General features: G+C 47.0%; 1 protein-coding gene across 1 annotated transcript; it reads left to right on the forward strand.

Annotated features, from left to right (window-relative positions):
* The first annotated feature begins 5,076 nt into the window (after positions 1 to 5,076).
* Positions 5,077 to 17,631, forward strand: MAP1LC3B (microtubule associated protein 1 light chain 3 beta). The gene is made up of 4 exons (XM_047078887.1): positions 5,077 to 5,206; positions 11,414 to 11,469; positions 15,067 to 15,173; positions 15,816 to 17,631. Exons 1-4 carry the CDS (start codon positions 5,167 to 5,169, stop codon positions 15,988 to 15,990), a joined length of 378 nt encoding a protein of 125 aa, XP_046934843.1. The 5' UTR covers positions 5,077 to 5,166; the 3' UTR covers positions 15,991 to 17,631.
* The last annotated feature ends 1,174 nt before the right edge of the window (positions 17,632 to 18,805 follow it).

The raw sequence follows: 18,805 nt of genomic DNA on the forward strand, positions 1-18,805 counted from the left end.
TTCCGCCCTTAGTTACCTTGTTTACTGTGCTCCAGGGCACGTGTGTTCTAGAAGGCGGGGCCCAACTGGAGAGAATATGCAAAGCCTTCCCGTGACAGTGGCTTACCTTAAATAGCTCACAACAACAAGAAACTGTAGTTATTAGTTGTTTCCAGAGTCAGGCCCCGGGGGTGTGGGTGTGGTTACAGGAACCGCTCTACAACAAAGCTGCGAACCCTGCTGGGACTGCCCAGGGTCTTAAGGGACGCCAAGAATCCCCTGGCCACCCCCTGTTTCTGGGAGAGCTTGAGGTCTTGCTAGTCAGATAGAAAACTAATGACCCTGCTAGTTTCCACCATTCCTGACTGTTCACTATCACCTCTATAGAGCAGTCTCAAGGCCAGAAAGAGGGCTGCCTCCCCTGGTCCCTGGAATCTGATAATAGAGGAAGTGCATCTTCTAACAAAAATAACTAAACAGTAAGTCATGGTTCAAACCTTGGGTACCTGCAACTGAAAAACAACACCCAACTGGCCTTTCCATCTAGACTGCTTTTCAGACCAGTCTCCACACTGGCATCACAACTCTATTCTTTCAAATAGTAACACATGAGCCAAAGCAGACTCACTGTGGCACTCACCTATGTAAAGGTATTTAATGGCCCCAATGATTCCTTACCACACCATGCGTAAATCCCGGTCTGGCCTTGCAGCCTGTGCCCACACCCAGCTCTTAGGGGAGCCCTCTGATAATTCAAAGCTCACCAGCCTAGTTAACATCTCTGACTTTGCTCAAGCTGTCTCCTCTGCCAGGAAGACCCATCTCTTCTGTCTGTGCCATTAAAGAGCCAACCCCCCACCCCTCAAACTTGTCCCCAAATGGCATCTCCTAGGAAGGAGCACCATCACGTTGTTTTATCATAAACACTTGCTTCCTTTTGTACCAATCTCCCTAGATGTATCCCTTGTCATGTGATATATACACCAACACACATCATCATGCAACGAATGTTTACTAAATGTTTCTTGAATGAAAAAATAAAAAAAAACTGGCTACAAGACTAAAAAGAAACAGGAACCACACAGATTTAGAGAAACCTGGTGGGTCACCATTATGATCCAAGGTAGGAAGTATTTCAGCAACCAGAAATACGTGATAAACTTTTGCAGAATGCCTGACTAGCCTATGTGCTATGTTTGGCATGGCTCCATAGCTTCTAAGGCATAATCTTTGCCACTGTTACATTTAGTGTTGTTGGTTTTGTTTTTTTTTTTCTAAATCTATCTACCCCTTCCCATAGGCAATTTTCTCCTAGAGGAGCTTAGAGTTGTACTAACGTACAAAATAATTTTGTTAAATTCCCATCTTTAGAAGAATGGTGAAACTATTCTGTTTAGAGTGTGGATTCGGTAACTGGACAGTTAGGAAGGCCTAGCTATATCCGTGTATTCTTGAGGGCAGGACTAACAGAAGGTTGTATACGATAAGCCACCCCAACATGTGCAAGGACTGAATTAGTGCTAACCAGAATAGAAAGAAACATTTGGCTGTGGGAGCTTGGGTAACCCCTGTTGGCAGAAAGGAACCCAAGAGGAAAGGCTGTGGATAGCAGATAACTATTACACATTGAACAGGAAAAGTTTTGTATGTCCTGAACACTTTCATCATCCCTTATACAGAAATGTATCCCATACAAAGAACACTAACGAGGACATGTTCATATCAAAATGAGAAAAAAAACAGATAAAATAGATCATTTGTTTTAACACTGGGATGAGACTATAGTAATGAGTTCTTTGTTATAGAGAACTGATAACATCTAAGGAGATAAGTAGATTACAGAACAGGATTATTGTTTTCATTGGTTGCCCCAGGGGGAGCCTGGGTGTCTCAGTCAGTTAAGCTTCAGACTTTGGCTCAGGTCATGGTATCACTGCTTATAAGTTCGAGCCCTGCATTTGGCTCTGTGCTGACAGCTCAGAGCCTGGAGCCTGCTTCGGATTCTGTGTCTCCCTCTCTCTCTCCTCCCCTCCCCCGCTCACACTCTGTGTGTGTGTCTCTCTCTCTCAAAAATAAATAAACATTAAAAAAAATGGTTGGCCCAGAAGTCCTAGAAAGTAGTATTTCTTGGACCTAAATAAACTGTTAGCTTTACCCACGCTGGTTCTCACAATCCAGATTTGAAAATGGAATCTTACTCCCCTGCTCAGAAGAAACAAAGTGATAGAAAGGGGAAATATTCAAAGGCCAAACAGAAGGTTCACAGTTTAAAATAAGAGGGCGCATAGACTCTCAACAGATGCCTCCCTTAAGAGTCCCATATATGGGCAAAAGCTGGAAAAACAGCAATCCTTCAGAATTTACGAATAATCAAACAAAAAACCCGTGGAGCGCCGAATCAGCTGTCCATGGCCCTTTCAGAAACAATGTTAGATCATGAGAGTGATTTATGATGGCTTTCCTGCATGCACTCGCTTGCTGATTTCTGAAGTTGTCTGTCACAGACAGCTTCCCGGGAAGAGGAAGCACGCTGCACGCGGTGCCTCTGGCGGCTGCTGACAGCAGCTCCCGGGAGCCAGCGAAGACACTCCTAAACACTGCGATCCATTGAGGGTCAACTCCAAAATCCTCCTGACTAAATCCTTTCTGAGAATAGCTCCTGGGCTTCTCTTGAGCAATACTTGTTTGTTTACTTGTTCTAAAGAGCAAAGAGATGACCCGGGAATGATAGGACAACTGGCCAATGAGTGCCCAGACATCCTCCAGGCCGGAGTATCTCTTCCAATCAGAAAGAGGAGAGGTGGGACGGGCCGGGCAGGCCTGAGGTGCTGAACAACTTCTTGGTGTGACTCGTCCTCCATGTTGTGTGTGGCAAAAACAAGGTCTCCTACCCTGCGGTTAATGTTTCAGGCCTCATTTAACAGATTCTTAGAAATAGCCGGACGGCATGACTTACAGCCACGTTATATCACGAATGCTGGGGGCATCATGTTCAATTTTTTAGGGGTGACCTTACTTCCTCCACAATTATGGTCATTTCATGTCATAGAAAAAGGAATAGGGTCGGAGATATTTAAAACTGACACCATCTGGCTTGCTAGAATAATTCTATAATAATTTAAAAGCACCATGAGATTCCTGGAGAAAGCATTGAATAAATTTAAATGAAACATGTGTTCTAGTTTTTACACTTTATTTGGATTATTTTAAGAAACGGTAATATTTATATTATTCTTTTAAAAATAAATCATACTATGATTATATTAACTAGCATAATATAATTCATGAATATTAACTTACCACTCGGAAAATTGGTCACTACATCAAACTTTTAAACTGCAATCTGAGGGCACATGAAATTTTTCACATATACTCAAGCACACTTGTTTTCTAAAGTTACACTAGGTTACATTATCAGTATGTTAAAATAAATCAGTAAATTTTAGATATGATTTAATATTAATTATATGAATATGGTATTCTTACATGGAGACGATGCTTATGAGACACCTTTCCGTGCCCACTACCATGGATGATTTTCTGAGGCACACGTAGCGAGATGGGGTTTTAGCTGCCAGTAGGAATTCAAGGTTAGGGAGGACTTAAGCAGTCACTGTAAATGTGGACTTCAGTACTTGAAAATCACAGAGTGATCCTGAAGCATCAGTAGCTGGGCCCTTGAAGTCTATCCCTGTGGCTGCAAACTCAAGGCCTGGGGTAATTTGGTAAAGCTTTATGGATGCCTAAGGGACTAGGGAAATATGAAACTCTCCTTCCCTTCCCCCACCTCCATATGCCAGATATTGATTTTTTTTTTTCCCTCTTGCATTTGGGAACAGTTGTCCAGCAAGAGAACAAAAAGTCCATTTCTTACAAAATAGCAATTAAGCCAAGAAAGCAACTCACCAGTCAATATTAAAAAAAAAAAAAAAGAAAAAACATTCAAGAAAAGCAGCATACAGTCCACACACTCTTTTAAGACTTCAACCCCGATCACTACGCCTTTGGCAGTAGGTAGGTACATAAACGCTTACTGGATTTCTTTCTCCATTTTTCACAGAATAAATACAAAGCAGCCAAGATAGTACACTTGGAGCTTGAAGCCTTCCTTTGGAACTTTGGAAACCAGATAGAATGTTTAAGTGGTGTTTATTCAGAGGTTTTTCAAGGTAAAGGACTGTGACAAAGGAGAAAAAACCTGGGGCAGAAAGCGACGCATGCACAAATGCCCTGTTGTCTAGTAAACAGCAGCGGGAATGAAGAGCTACAACTAACATCGTTGTCCTGGGCTTGGGAAAGAACTATACAAGGATCTGCGCCATGTTTGGCTTTTCTGAAAGGAAAGCAATCCCAGCTATATTAAGACCACATCGAGGAATAGATTTTAGTATGTTTTATGCGTTTGCATAGTAACGCATGTAGCACAGTCCATTCCACCAAACGCGCACTTAGGAAAGGCTTCCCCAAACTCAAACAGGAGAGAAGCCCGGAGATGCGAGAAGCGTTCAAAGTACGAGATGCCGACTGCAGCGCTGTGCGCACCCGTGCACGTCCCGCAGGCGTGGGCACGCGCGGGCAACCCGCGCCCCGCAGGCCCTCACCCCGCGCCCGGCGCCCTCAGCAGTCACTGCGCGTTCACACAGGGCTCCCGGGCTCGCGGGGGCGCGCAGCGGCGCGGAGGGCCCTTCCTCCCCGGGGCCAGTTCCCTAAGCGCTCGACACCGACAGGTGCCTGATCTGGACCCCAGACCCGTGGCGCAGCGGCGGGTGCACGGAGCGACTGCATTTTCGGGTCAGAACTTTGTCAGAGACGCAGCACCAAGCGAGGCGGGCTCAGTCGGAGAAGCTGGGCCCCGCGGGCCTTCGGCGCAGGAGACGCTCTGACGCGGGGTCTACGGGGCCAAGACGCGCGCCTCCTCCCGCGAGCGCGCCCGGACCTCCACACCCCGCCCGGCACGCGCGCCTGCGCACGGAGGGCTTTCCGCTGCGCGCGCGGCCCCGCTTCCGCCACGCCCGCCATGGCGGCTACGGCGGCCGGCCCTGGCCCCGCCCCCTGGGACGCCGCACCGGTCACCTGACGCGGCTGCGGCCTGAAGAGACACAAGGGAAGTCGCTGTCGCCACAGTCGGAGTCTCCGCCGCCGCCGCCGTCTGGAACAGCCGGGACCCTCCGCCTCGCCTCCCGCGCCATGCCGTCGGAGAAGACCTTCAAGCAGCGCCGCACCTTCGGTGGGTGCCGCGGCGGGGGGCCGGGCCCGCGGCGGGGCTGAGACGGGGAGCGTGGGGACCCAGGGCGGCCAGAGTCGGCGGCGGGGGCTGACGGAGGGCTGGGGGGTGAGGGGGGTCCGGGCCGGTGCCCGGGGGCTGACAGCGGGGACGGGGCTCGGGGGCTGAGGGGGTCGGACCCCGGAGGGCCGACGGAGGGTCGGGGGCTGATGCAGGTCTGAGGGAGGCCGAGGAGGGCCGGGGCCTGAGAGGCGTCGGGACCTGGGGAGCTGAGGGGGACGGGGCCTGGAGGGCCGACGGAGGGCCGGGGCCCGGGGGCTGACGTCGGGCCGAGGGGGCCCGGGCCCACCAAGGGGCTGAGGCGGGGACCCCGGGCGGCCAGAGTCGGCGGCGGCCGAGGCGGGAGCTGGCGGAGGGGCCGAGGGAAGGCCGAGGAGGGCCGGGGGCCGGGGGGCGTCGGGGCTGGCCGGGGGCCGGGGGGAGGGACACCGGGCGGGACGCGCCGGCGCGGAGCTGCTGAATCACCTCTTGGCCCTTCGCGGCGGCGGCGGCGGCCCGGCCGCGGGCACCGCTGTGCAGCAGCCCTCCGGTGCGGGGCGGGGCGGGGGGGGGTGGTGGTGGAGGGGAGGGGTCGCCGCCCCGAGTGTGAACTGTCATGCCTGCGGGGGCGGCCGGCCCGGAGGCCCGTCTGCGACAGGTCCTTTGAAAGGGTGGCATTAGCGTGCGAGTGAATCTCGTCCAGGTGAGGCCGGATCACACGTGGTCGCTCACAAACGTCGGGTCCCCCTCGACGGAGGGGCTGTGGGCCGCGGAGGGCCCCGGAGGCGGGCGGCGGAGACCGGGCGTGGCGGCGCGTCCTGACCCCGTTCGCGGCGGGAGAGGGGGCCAGCGGCTCGCGCCCCCGCGGCAATGGGGACGCGGAACCGACGGGTGCTCCCCGAGGCCAGCACGTCCCGCGCGGACGACGTGGCCCCCCGGCCGTGTGTTCGTGGGGCTGTTGGCAGCGGCCGCGGCCGTGCGGGCAGAGGGGGCCGCCGCGGGGCTCGTGCGTGTGCCCCGCGGGCCTCCTCCGCAGGGTCTGCCCTCCGTAGAGGGCCCGCAGCTCTCCGGGAGGCGAGCGGCGCGCCTGGATCTGTGGCTGTCGTTACGGACAGTCGTGAGCTCCTGCCCCTGCGAAGCCGCGCTCCGCGCTCGGGGAAGCGCCCGCCAGGCCGTGGCTCCGTCTACAGAGGCGGCGTGTCCGTTAGCAGGACTTAGACGTGCCTTTCCCGGCGGGGATTTTCTCGCTCACGACCTTCGCGAGCTCTTCTGCAGCCCCGAGAGCAGCGTTGGAAGCAGATTCCCTCTGGTATCGGGCTTCCGTCCACACCGAGTCTTGCATTTATTTTGAAGCTAACGGGGGGGGGGTGTCTGGCCGGCGCAGTGGATAGAGCGGTGTGGGTCTTGATCTTGGGGTCGTAGGTTCAACCCCCCCCCCCCCCACGTTGGGCATAGAGCTGGCTTCAAAAAGAAAAAAAGTTAACTGGGGACATTGGTGTGGGAAAGATGCTTATTTTCCCATAGCTGAAACTATAGTTACTTTCCTTTTGCTTCGAGTATTTTTAGGTTACTCTAGAAAAATCTGAACAAGAGTAGGTGGTAAGAGTAAGGAAAGTGAGATTAATGTGTTCTGATGAATTAGAGGGAATTCACCTGGAATCTGGTCCCTTTTTAAAAGATCCCTTTAATAGTCATTTTCGCAGAAAAATATCGAGTGCCATTTAGCGGCTACTGCCTTTCCTGGCTCCGGGGCTGACAATTTTCACTTGATTCGTAGCCCAGTAAACGAGAGACGTTAATTCTTCGGTGAGAACCTCTTCACGCACTCAGACCAGCCCCAGCGAGCTCGAGCAGTTCTCTCTCTTTCCATGGGAGTGAGTTCAGGCTAATTCAGAACTGAATAGAGCGCTGCTGATACCTCCTACCAGGATGCAGAGGGTTGAAGTGGACCCTCAGGTTCATCCAGAACAACCCCTTCCTTTTGTAGCTGAAGAAACTGGGTGGGGCCCACAGAGGTGACGATCGTGATCCACCTAGTGGCAGCGTCTGGACTTGCACTCTGCCTTCCGCCCTGTGTTTTCCGTGCTCCCGGAGGCCGCCGTCGTTTCCAGTACAGGAGATGGGCCAACACGGAGTCGAAAGGCATAGGGTGCCTTTGCACAGAGGTGGAAACGTGAGCTTCCAGAATTGTACTTGAGCAAAAAATTCTGGATTTGGTCTTCTCAGATGTAAAAGTTTTGCTTTAGCCCCTGGGGTTGCCCCAGTTTATTTAATGACACTGTTCTGCGATTTAGCGGTGAGCAGGCTTAAGCTTCCCCGTTAATAGTGGAAAAGTTTGCATGTCTCAGGGGACGTGTATGTGTTGGTCTAGAATAACTACTGTAAAAGGCAGACCTGTAGAGCAAGGTATGTGGCAAAACGCAGGTAGCACTCCATGAACTGAAGCTGTACCAGTCGTTGAGGGATTGAATATCTATCACACTTAACGATTTATAGACAGATTGGGGGCAATATTTATTATGCTTCCATTTCACTCAATGAAATAGTTTTATTTCAAATGCCTTCAGTAGTCTCAAAGCAACTTTGCAAATACATTGGTAAACTAAGACACTTTAGACTCCTATTCTCCGTTTTTGTTTGTTTGCAAGGCTTATAAGGGTCTTAGAAACAGGAGGAAAGGAATCTGGGGAAGCATATCTGGATATGCTTTTGGAGTAGTATTTATTTCCATTTTACAACTTTAATTTGTTTATTAAATTTGTTTATTAAATTTGTTTATCATTTTCTGTGTACAAGCCTGAGCCCTGGGGGAATACAAAGATGACTAGAGGCAGGTCCCTGACTGCCGGGGGCACTCTGTTGAAGACAAATGATAAACAGATCACTACAACATTAAAAAAATACTTGAGTAAAAGAATTGCTCATATGTGCCTTTATCTGTGGTGTTGGTAATCTGTTGTTAAATCTACTGTTAGTCTCTGAAAATAGCTGTCCACTTAAAAGAGTGAGGGACAGGCATGTACCATATTTGCTGTGTTACTCCAGCTCACCCCTGCGTTTTCACTGCAACTGCTCAAGACACTTAAGACATTTCTAGGAGACTTTAACACTATGTGTTTTCTTTTTCTTTTTTTAAGTTTGTTTTTGAGAGAGAATCTCAAGCAGGCTTCACACTGTTAGTGTGGAGCCCGATGTGGAGCTCAAGCTCACAAACCGTGAGATCATGACCTGAGCCAACACCAAGAGTTGGGAGCTTAACCACCTGAGCCCCCCAGTTCCCCAGTACTAAGTGTTTTCACCTTAAGGAAGTCACTCACCTTCATACTTTGATTCTCCCACCTTTAGTAAAAAGAATCATTTTTGTCGTTTGGGCCATATTTGGGGGCTAAATCAAGATAAAGAAACTTTTGATACTACAGTATAAAAATTCTGATTTCTGACTTTAAAGTCTCATATTTAGAGCCTATTTTTATTGTATTTTTTTCCTTTTCCACTTGCCAAAACAAACCTGTTTCCTTATATTAAAAAAAAAATCTCCCCCTTCTGTCTGAATGTTTCCAATTAAACTTTTACATGTATTAGGATAAGTCTTTAAATGTGAAACATATTCCAGGGTAAATTAAAGAATTATCATTCATTTGCTAGAGTGAATTAATTGTGATTTCCTCTAACCTCTGGAAGAATCTTCTCTGACAGAATGGAGGTTTTTGTCGTGAAGACGGTTGATGGCTAAAGTCTATATGGTAGAGCACCTTTTCCTGGGGTAAGACAGACAGGGACAGGGCTCGAAGCTGAGAGGGGCATTGAAGGGGAATCAGAAATAGAGAAGGATTTAAAAGATGATGCCAGGGAGAAAATCCTCCTCCTGTGTCTCCTCTACTCTCACTATTCTAATCACTGCTTCACTTTGGACCCTGGAGGTGTGGCTTTTCCACACATCGAACTGAATTCAGCTGGCTGTCCTAAAATTAAAAAAAAAAAAATGTTTTACAGTCATCTCCATACATAAAGTGGGTTTCTTTCTTTTTTTAGGTTTATTTATTTTGAGAGAGAGAGAACATGAGCAGGGGAGGAGGGGCAAGGAGAAGGGGGAGGGAGAGAATCCCAAGCAGGCTCCACGCCGTCAGCACAGGGCTCAGTCAGGGCTCGATTTCACAAACCACGAGATCATGACCTGAGCAGAGATCAAGAATAGTGCTCAACCAACTGAGCCACCCAAGCAGCCCTATACCCAGTGTGGGGTTTGAACTCAAGATCAGGAGTCGGATGCTCAACTGATTGGTGGCTGTCCTACAGTTTAACTCAGTACTAACTCTTTACCTGGTGATAGCTTCAGATCCAACAAGTTGATAAGAGTTAAGTCCCAAAATATTGCCCCTCCCCACCACGCCCAAACACTAATTCCAAGTTCAGCTTGTTAATCTGTGCTTCTGACCACTGGCTGGAAATCAGAGGTTCCCATACCCCCCCCCCCCACCAACCATGTTTAATTAAATTGCTGGAGTGGCTTGCAGGAAAGCTGTTTATTTACTAGATTACTGGATTATTACAAAGGATATTAAAGTACACAAAAGAACAGCCTCATGAAAAGTACTGGGGTGAGTTCTGGAAGAGTCCTGAGTGCAGGAGCTTTTTTCCCCGGGGAGTTTGGTATTCTCCCAGCACCCAGAAGTTCTGAGCCCCATCCTTTTGGGTATTTACGGAGATTTAATTACATGGGCCTGATTGGTTAAATCATTGGCCATTAATGATTAGTTCATCCTCCGAATACCTTTCCCATCCCTGGTTGTTGGGGTAGGTCTGAAAGTTTCAAACCTCAAGTCACTGTTCTTTCCCCTGGCAGCCAGTCTCCCATCCTTAGGAGCTTTCCAAAAATCACCACATTAACACAAACCTCAGAAATGGTTGTTTGGAGTTTGTTATGGAGAAACAAAAGATGCCCTTATCAATATCACTATTCTTGTTTAGAAAATTCCAAGGGTTTTGGACCAGATATGTCAGTCAGAATATTATAGATGGGAACCACTAGGTTAAGCTTACTATTAACAGTACCTAAGAAACAAAACAGGTTAACATAGAGGAAGGGATGGATGAATAAGATAAACAGGCAAATCATAAGAGATTTAAATACAGAAAACAAAATGAGGGTTGCTAGAGGGGTGTCAGGTCGGAGTTGGGCTAAATGGGCGATGGGCATTAAGGAGGGTACTTGGGGTGAGCACTGGGTGTTATATGTAAGTGACAAAGCACTAAATTTGCAGTCTTTATAGTAGATGTGTTTGTATTTAGTGATTTATCTTAGAAGCTGTTTTAGAAATTTTGGGTGGGAAAATAGAAATAGAACCTAAACGTTCATAATTTGAACATGAGAATTATTTCAGTCATTTTAGTAAATTTTTTTGAAATTCAAAAAAAGTTGGTAACAGTAGTATATACATTTATATAGGTCATAGCATCTTTTTTTCAAAGTCACCAGGATTTCTCAGGAAGCCCATGATATTGATCATTTACATAAGTGATTATATTAAGGAGGAGAATAGAGATTGTCAAAAAACTAGTATTCAACAGTAGACTTTGTGCTTTAAACTTTTAGGTAAAGAGAGGGGTGGGCACTGAGTGAAACTGTTTAAAAGTCAAATAGGAAATTCTTTTACCCATATCTATTTTGGGCATTTTCTTTCCTTTTAAGGACTATATCATTGAAAAGCAGGAAGTGAAAGGGAAAATTGTACTGGAGAGCCTATGGTTGATCATGGATTTCTGTACCAACTTAAACTATGGAAAATGCACAAAAATTGACAGGTGGTGGGAGTCCTTGGAGGAAAGATTGGTAATACCGTGCAGTCTGCTGATTGTATTTGACTGAGCCTGGGGTCCCAAACCCTTGAAACTAGGAATTCTGTACTCTTGGTCTTAGGCTATTCCACCTGCTATAGCCATGTAATTACATGTTGGTTTACATGGAAGTTGCATTTGGCCTTACATGTCAGTTTACCAGATATGAAATGCCAGTGCTTGGTTCTTCTGAGTTCCAGGAAAGATACCCTTACTGCTCTACTCTGCCACAGCTAGGGATAGGTGAATTCACATATGGAAACCACCAGTGAAAATGCAGGAAAGAAGCTGCATTGTCACCCTTAATAATGCCTGTGTCTTTTCCTTTCATTGCAGAACAAAGAGTAGAAGATGTCCGACTTATCCGAGAGCAGCATCCTACGAAAATCCCAGTAGGTAGTCTCCAGCATCTGTGTTTCAGTCATTAATAATGTATGCAGACGGGAGCACTGCTTAAGTACTTTGGTACAACACTGCTGTGTGCAACCATGTGACAGGGGTTTCTACAAAAATCCTGACCAATAGCCCCCAGTGTCAGCTTCATGACCTAGAATTGAGATCACTTAATACACAGTTGTTTCATCTAACCCCATTGTTTCCTCCTGAGTCTGAGTTTGCTACCTTAATGTTACACACGTCACAAGTCAAATATATTTATTTGGGGGAAATGAATAGAGGGGCTAGAACTGGTAGTCTTTTATGAGTGGAAGGAAGTATCCACTGTCTGCTAAAGGAAGCTGAGTACTGCGGTTGGAAAATCAGTAGTCCTCAGGATTTAAACGTGACTGCACATTCCAGGATGTCTTTTGACGCCCCAGAGAAGTCTCTTGTATTTGGCTTCTTCGCAGGAAATGGAGGAAAAACACTGCTCTTTCTTGTCACGTGTAGGTGCCTCAGATGCTTTTTGGTGTGCCCAGGAACCCACATCCTCTGCCCCAAATCCTTTGCTGGCAGACCCTAGAAAAGGTTTCTGCCTGAGGCACAAGGTCTAGTGGGTAAGAGCAACTCCTGGTTTCAGACAGAGGCTGAGTTCAGGCCTTAGGTTCAAGGTTACTAAGTGATTTTGAGCTAGTTACTAAAATTCTGAAAGGTGCTGCTACATCTTTATGTGTAAAACGGGAAGAGAATCCCATCCCATGTAGTTGTTGGAAAGATTTGCGTAATTCTGTGTACGTGGTTGTCACCTCCTACAAATTCTATAGACCCCTGAGAAACTCCACTGTTAAAAGCTCTGTGGCAGCTTTCGTGTTTGGCTTTGTGACATGTGATCTCACGCCAAACTGAGGGGAGAGAAAAGATCCAGGGAGGTGGGGCTGTAAGGTACACAGAAAAGAGAAGACGGGTCTTCCCAGCAGCTTCCCAACTGTGGGGTCCTACATTAAAAAACAGTCTGTTTTCCTTGGCCTGCTTAGAAACTTCAGTCTGTCCTGGTACTTGGTCAACATGTGGCCTGTGGGATTTCTTTAACTGTAAGGTTATCTTCACTTTGAATACCTGCTGTTTTATCTGCTCGCAGGTGCTAGCTGTTGGAAACAAACAGCCCAGTAGTCTGCCAGGGTTTGTTCCACAGCCTCCTTTTGAAACGCAGATATCTGCATATGTTAGCAGTCCTTTCTGGGTTTTTGCAGAAATCACGTACTTATATTTCCCCGTTCGTGCTTGTGATCCCCTGAACAAGTCTGAGAACCACTGTCACAGGCACTGCTTGTTGAGAATCGGATGGAAGGACCGAAGGCAGAAGCAGCTCCACCGGCAGTCTGGTCTCCACTCCTTGAGGGCGGCTGTGTCCTCCACGCTTCTGCCCACAGTGGCCGCCTAAGTGCAGCACTCAGGAGGGCACTCCTCAGATGCAGCCAGACGCCTTACCCCATGACTCACACACCTTCTCTCCCAGATTAGAAGGGTACAGGAAAAAGGAAAAAGAAGGGACAAGGAAACCAGTCATTTGTAGGTGATGGTTCTCGTGGGGATGGCCAGTGCGGGCGAGTCAGGAGCAGCTCGAACAGCTCCTCTCCCCGCAGAGCAGCCTGAGCACCTGAGAGAGAGCAGGAGGTGCCCAAGGCCATCCTGTCCTGTGTCCCCAGGCTGCTGCTGTGTCCTCCTTTAAGGGAAGGGTTCTAAGGTCTTGAGTTTTTCCTCCGGTGCTTCTGCCTCTTCTTGGACCAGGAATTTAAGATTTCTGCCTTGCTTCTGATCTCTGCTACTAGTCAAACCCAGGCAAGTGTACTCTATCTACTGATTCTTTCCTGTGGATAATGTTGTGAACACACCCTGTGGATAAAAGTTCTAGATCTTATCAAGGAAGGTGATAACAGTTTGATTTGGCCTTACACAGACCCTCACGTGGGCTCCCTTACAGCAGAGCCATATACAGACAAGTCTCTTCCCCTTTTCTGAAGAAACGTTATGTGAAGATTCCCATTCCTGTCTCTCAGCTTCTCGTTGTGGCAGGGTATGGCTGTTTTGCTTCTTTAGTGGCGTAGAACTAGGGGAAAAACTGTTTTTCCTCTATGGAAAGGAAGTATGGCAAGGAGCTGATGGATTTATTTCAGTTCATGATGTAAAACTATTGACTTTTTACATTTTTTTTTTAACATTTTTAATTTATTTTTGAGACAGATGGAGCACTAGCCGGAGAGGGGCAGAGAGAGAGGGAGACAGAATCCAAAGCAGGCTCCAGACTGTGAGCTGTCGGCACAGAGCCTGACGCGGGGCTCAAGCCTACAAAGATTCTTGACTTTTAAAACTCATTAAAGAGGGGCACCCGGGTGGCTCCGTCAGTTAAGTGTCCAACTTTACCTCAGGTCATGACCTCACAGTTTATGGGTTCAAACCCCGTGTCGGGCTCTGTGCTGACAGCTTGGAGCCTGTTTCAGAGTCTGTGTCTCCCTCTCTCTTTGCCTCTCCCCTGCTCGCGCTCTTTCAAAAACAAACGTTAAAAAAAATTTTTTTAACTCTTTAAAGAAATATAGGGAATATTTTGTCAATATGAAAGAATCTTCAAGTCTTTCTGCACAAAATGTGTTTCCAGAACCAGTGAATCATTGTCTCTACTTGTCAGGTATTTACTTAAGACTTTTTCCATGTCAAGTAGAGAAACAGGTCTAGTATGAAAAAAACATGAGTGTATTACCGTAACAAAAAACTTCCACACTTCAGGGGTGCCTGGGTGGCTCAGTCGGTTAAGTGTCTGACTCCTATTTCAGTTTGTGTCATGATCTCATGGTTCCTGGGATTGAGCCCTGTGTTGTGCGTGTGGACCCCCAATGTGGGGCCTGCTTAGGATTCTCTCTCTCTGCCCCTCCCCTGCTCATGAGAGCTCTCTCAAAATAAAAAGAAAAAAAAAGAAGGTACGGGGCCCTTGAGTGGCTCAGTTGGTTAAATGTCCGACTTTGGTTAAGGTCATGATCTCACAGTTCATGAGTTTGTGCCCCGAGTCAGGCTCTGTGCAGATGGCTTGGAATCTGGAGCCTGCTTCAGATTCTGTTTCTCTCTCTGTCCCTCCCCTGCTTGTGTTCATTCTCTTTCTCTGTCTCTCTGTCTCTCTCTCTCAAAAATAAATAAAAACATTAAAAAAGTTGTTGTAGAAGTACATCTAATTAAAAAAGATCTTACATATTTCAGAGGAAATGGTGGTGGTGTCATTGACAGATTCAGAGCTTTACACTTTAAGGTGGCACCTAGCCTCTGTTCTTAGTATTTTTTTTTTCTGACTAGTTAGTATATTCTCATGGTTCCAAGTAAAAAGAATACATAGCTCACCTCCTGGAGGCATCCACTGTGTATTTTGTGTGCCATATTCTGTAAGGGACAGAGTGTAAGCTGATAAATGATCACTCTTCACAAGAGCGCTATGAGGAAACTAACAAATGTGCCGTTTCTATTTCAGACCCCGTTTAGGTATGTGCCAGTTACAACATAGGAGGTATTCTGTCTGTTCTTCATAGTTAATGCTGATCTCAAAATCTCTTTTCTGGCTATTTTTTTAGGTGATCATAGAACGATACAAGGGTGAGAAGCAACTTCCTGTACTGGACAAAACCAAGTTCCTTGTACCTGATCACGTCAACATGAGTGAGCTCATCAAGATCATTAGGTATATAATCACTTTTTTCTATTTCTTTGGGTAGCTGCTCATTCTTTATCAGACTTAGATAAATCTTTAGTTTTGTTGTTGTTGTTGTTGTTGTGTTTTGTTTCAAACTTTTATCTTTAGTTTTGATTAAGATCTCCACAAGCTCAATAAAACCTAAAGACATTTCCTTTCTGAGTTCTTCTCTCTTCCCTGTTGGATCAGCTGTCCTTCTGATTCTTTCACCATAACATCTAGTACAGATGTTGTCTCTTGATCAGAAAAATTACAAGTTTTGTACAGCAAAATTAGTAAAAGAATGGAGACTTGGTACTATGGTAATATAAACTATATTTTGAAGTATTTCTCATACTAGACACTAATGGCTCTTCAGAGAGCATGCTAGTTTAAGACTGGCCTCAGGAATATAGTAAGAATAATCTATCAAGTATTACCACTAATATATCCTTTGTCAGTGTAATTCTAGGAAATGTCCTGTACTTTATGAGAAGCTTTGAGAGTAATCATCAGTAGGCATACGTTTTATTTTGCCAGAAGCAGCATGTACAAAATCTTTGTACTTGTGTGTCAGTGGGGGGTGGGTGAGATTTTGACACATCCCGGGTATTGGTTCAGTATCTCTTCACATTATTTTTCTTTCAATAGGAGGCGCTTACAGCTCAACGCTAATCAGGCGTTCTTCCTGTTAGTCAATGGACACAGCATGGTGAGTGTGTCCACGCCGATTTCTGAAGTGTATGAACGTGAGAAGGACGAAGACGGGTTCCTGTATATGGTATATGCCTCTCAGGAGACATTTGGAATCAAAGTGTCTGTGTAAGACTAGAAAAATGCATCTGTTCTAGAATTTTTTTAAGCCCTTACCAAGGAAAAAAAAGGGATATTACCAACTGAGATTGATCCATTCATCCAATCACAGACCATCAAAAACAGTAGTGTTCCTGCCTAGGAGTTGTAGGAAGTTGTTTTGTGCTACAAGCAGAAAAATGGAGCTCCACATGAGCACATTCAGCTTTGGAAAAACCATTATTTAACCTAGGCTGTTTTGTTTTCAAATTTAGAAGTTTAAAAATAAAATACTTTGCATTCTAAGTTGCCGATAAAATAGACCTTCACATTATTCTAATGCTCTTTCCCTATGAGGAACTTGCAACATAAGCATTCAGAGAGAAATTCTTTTCTAGGTTCACAGAACCAGCCAACTTTTTGTAGAAGAGTTTCCACTCAACTAGAGAACTCTCTTTAAGAGGATCTTGGAAAGCATAAGTTGTCAAGCATAGCCCCCTTCCCGCCCGCCCACACTGGCCATAATAGTGGGCAAAAAGCAGGAAAAATTGAGGTGGATAAGAAAGCTCTGAACTGCTGCTCAAGGTTCTCGACTCCTAGTGTAGTGTGCCCCAAGTCCATGCCTGTGCAGTGCCATTGGGGGGGGGGGAGGAGGGGGTTTCGTTTGCTTCTCTAGACAGTAAAGCACCGCTGCTCAATAAGAACCTTGAATAATTTAAAATTTTGGTCTAGTTTCTCAAAGGGCCCAGGGAAGAAAAATGGGACATTTCTCCTGGTTTGCATATTCTCTGAGAGGTCAAACTGCCATCTGCTTTGGTAGAGAAACAAGCTGTTCAAGCAGTTTTGTTCCTTAGGTCAGTGGTAGAAACTACAGAACATGGAGACTAAAGCATTAAAATTCAGATGCACTCCCTCTACCTTTCAGCCTAAAGCTGTAGATGATCCATGTTTTATGTTGTGTGTGGCTCTGTTATGAAAAAGTTCCCACATTTTTAAGAGTATTTCAGTTGTCACTGTAGGTCAGAACCGTCCTGGTTCCTCTGCTCAAAGTGCATGTCAGTTGTGAAAAAAACAGTAACAAATGAGACATACACTCTTCATGGATATTAATGTCAAAAATTAAACATTTTCCAAATTCAACTAGAACCACCAACGCTTCCTACTACCTGCATGGGCTCACTATTTACTATTTTTGTGGGAGTAACAGAAAGATCACAGTCGACTTTAGACTGTACATGTAACAAGCAGGTTACGTTTCACCTTTGTGTATTTAGACGTGTGTGGAATACCCGGACCTGTTAGTGGAAGTTACTTATTAATGGGGGCGGGGGGGGGGGGGGGAGAGGAATATTGCTGCATATGGGCGCTTGACTCCCCAGCCTTCCGACCATTCCCACTGCATGCATCTGTCCACGTGGCTAACTTTTAATATGTGTATTTTTACATTATGTAAATTCTTAATCAGCCTGTCTTGTTTAGATTGTACACATCATTATACCTGACATTCTTGTAACTCCTGTGTGATAAGATTCCTAGAAGAAATTCAGCTTTTTAAAAAATACCATGTGGGAAGGGCGTGACTTCTACCCCACATTAGTGGGTGGTCACTATAGGATCTCTAAGCCAAGTACATTTTTAATGAACTAAGGTGAATAAAGGCACAACTAAAACCCGTCACCGAGTTCAGTTTAATGGATCGGTATCCGATACTTGTAGTGGTATAGCGTCCGCGCTATCCCGTGCCAGGCGGGGAATTTCCTTCCTAACGGCACCAAGGCTGGTTTCGCTGCGGGGGGGGTGGGGGGGGGTGGGGGGCCGGGAGTGGGCAGAGGGGTGCCCGCCTCTGAAGGGCTCTGCCTTGTCCGAGGCACCTTTCTCACCTCAGTCCAGGTTCTGCCAGCTCGTCTTGTCTTTACCAAACAGGAGTCTCCTGAGAACTAAAAGACCGGCCACAAAGTGTACGGATGGATGTGGGACCCGGGTGTTTTGTGGGAATAAACACTTGGAACCCTACCACTCTAAATGAAAAAGTACCCCACAGAAGGTGTTGAGTATGCGCTGCCTGGTCGAGAAGACATTTCGTGGTTTACGGGCACCTCGTGCTTCATCAGGGAAAGGTGGTACAGACTGCAGCCAAGCAGTGGCCAGCACTACGCCCTGGAAAACCTCCACCCATTCCCAGTGGGAAGCAGGCACCTCAGGTTTGTGGAAGAACCCGGGGAGCGAGCTGAGGAAATGCTCTGCTTCCGCGATTGTACTGCTCAGGCGCGCACATCCCCCTTCAGAGGCCCCTCTCTCTTCCGAACGGCGAGTCGGGGAGGCTGCCGCCAGCTACAAGGATGGGCCAGTGGTCTCTCCTGACGGAGGCCCTGATGCCCCGAGCCACGTGCGCACCTTTCTCTGGGCAGCCTCAGGCCCGACGAGACCAAGAGGCCCTGGGGACCTCTGCTGGGGAGTGTGGCACTGCTCGGGGCAGTGCAGTCCCGGGCCAGCTTGTGCTCACTAGACCGCCACTGTCCCAAATCCAGAGAGGACAGAGCTTTAAATGCCAGGACACGTTCGTGCCGTGTGTAAATCACACGTTTACAAAAGTCTCAAGTATCCTCGACATCTATCTGTTCCTGCCAATCTTGATTTCTCATGGAACCTCTTTAAACCCCAAATCAAGAGTAACTTTTCTGTTCAAGGCAAGGATGTTTTTAAAAAGTGGGAAATGACAGACAATGGACTTAAGGGGCACCCGGGTAGCTTAGTCAGTTGAGCGTCTGACTCTCGATTTCAGCTCGGGTCATGATCCCAGGGTCGGATTGAGCCCCACGATGGGGTCCAGGCTGAGCATGGAACCTCCT

The sequence above is a fragment of the Lynx rufus genome, unplaced genomic scaffold (assembly GCF_022079265.1).
Source record: "Lynx rufus isolate CCGP_SWC_20201006 ecotype Redwood Valley unplaced genomic scaffold, mLynRuf1.p SCAF_16, whole genome shotgun sequence".
NCBI lineage: Eukaryota > Metazoa > Chordata > Mammalia > Carnivora > Felidae > Lynx > Lynx rufus.

Excerpts from the sequence above, each read along its gene's own strand:
- MAP1LC3B (XM_047078887.1), top strand. The coding sequence starts at position 5,167 with ATGCCGTCGGAGAAGACCTTCAAGCAGCGCCGCACCTTCG. Across the intron at positions 11,470-15,066 it reads AGCATCCTACGAAAATCCCA|GTGATCATAGAACGATACAA; the intron begins GTAGGTAGTCTC and ends CTATTTTTTTAG. Across the intron at positions 15,174-15,815 it reads GAGCTCATCAAGATCATTAG|GAGGCGCTTACAGCTCAACG; the intron begins GTATATAATCAC and ends TTCTTTCAATAG.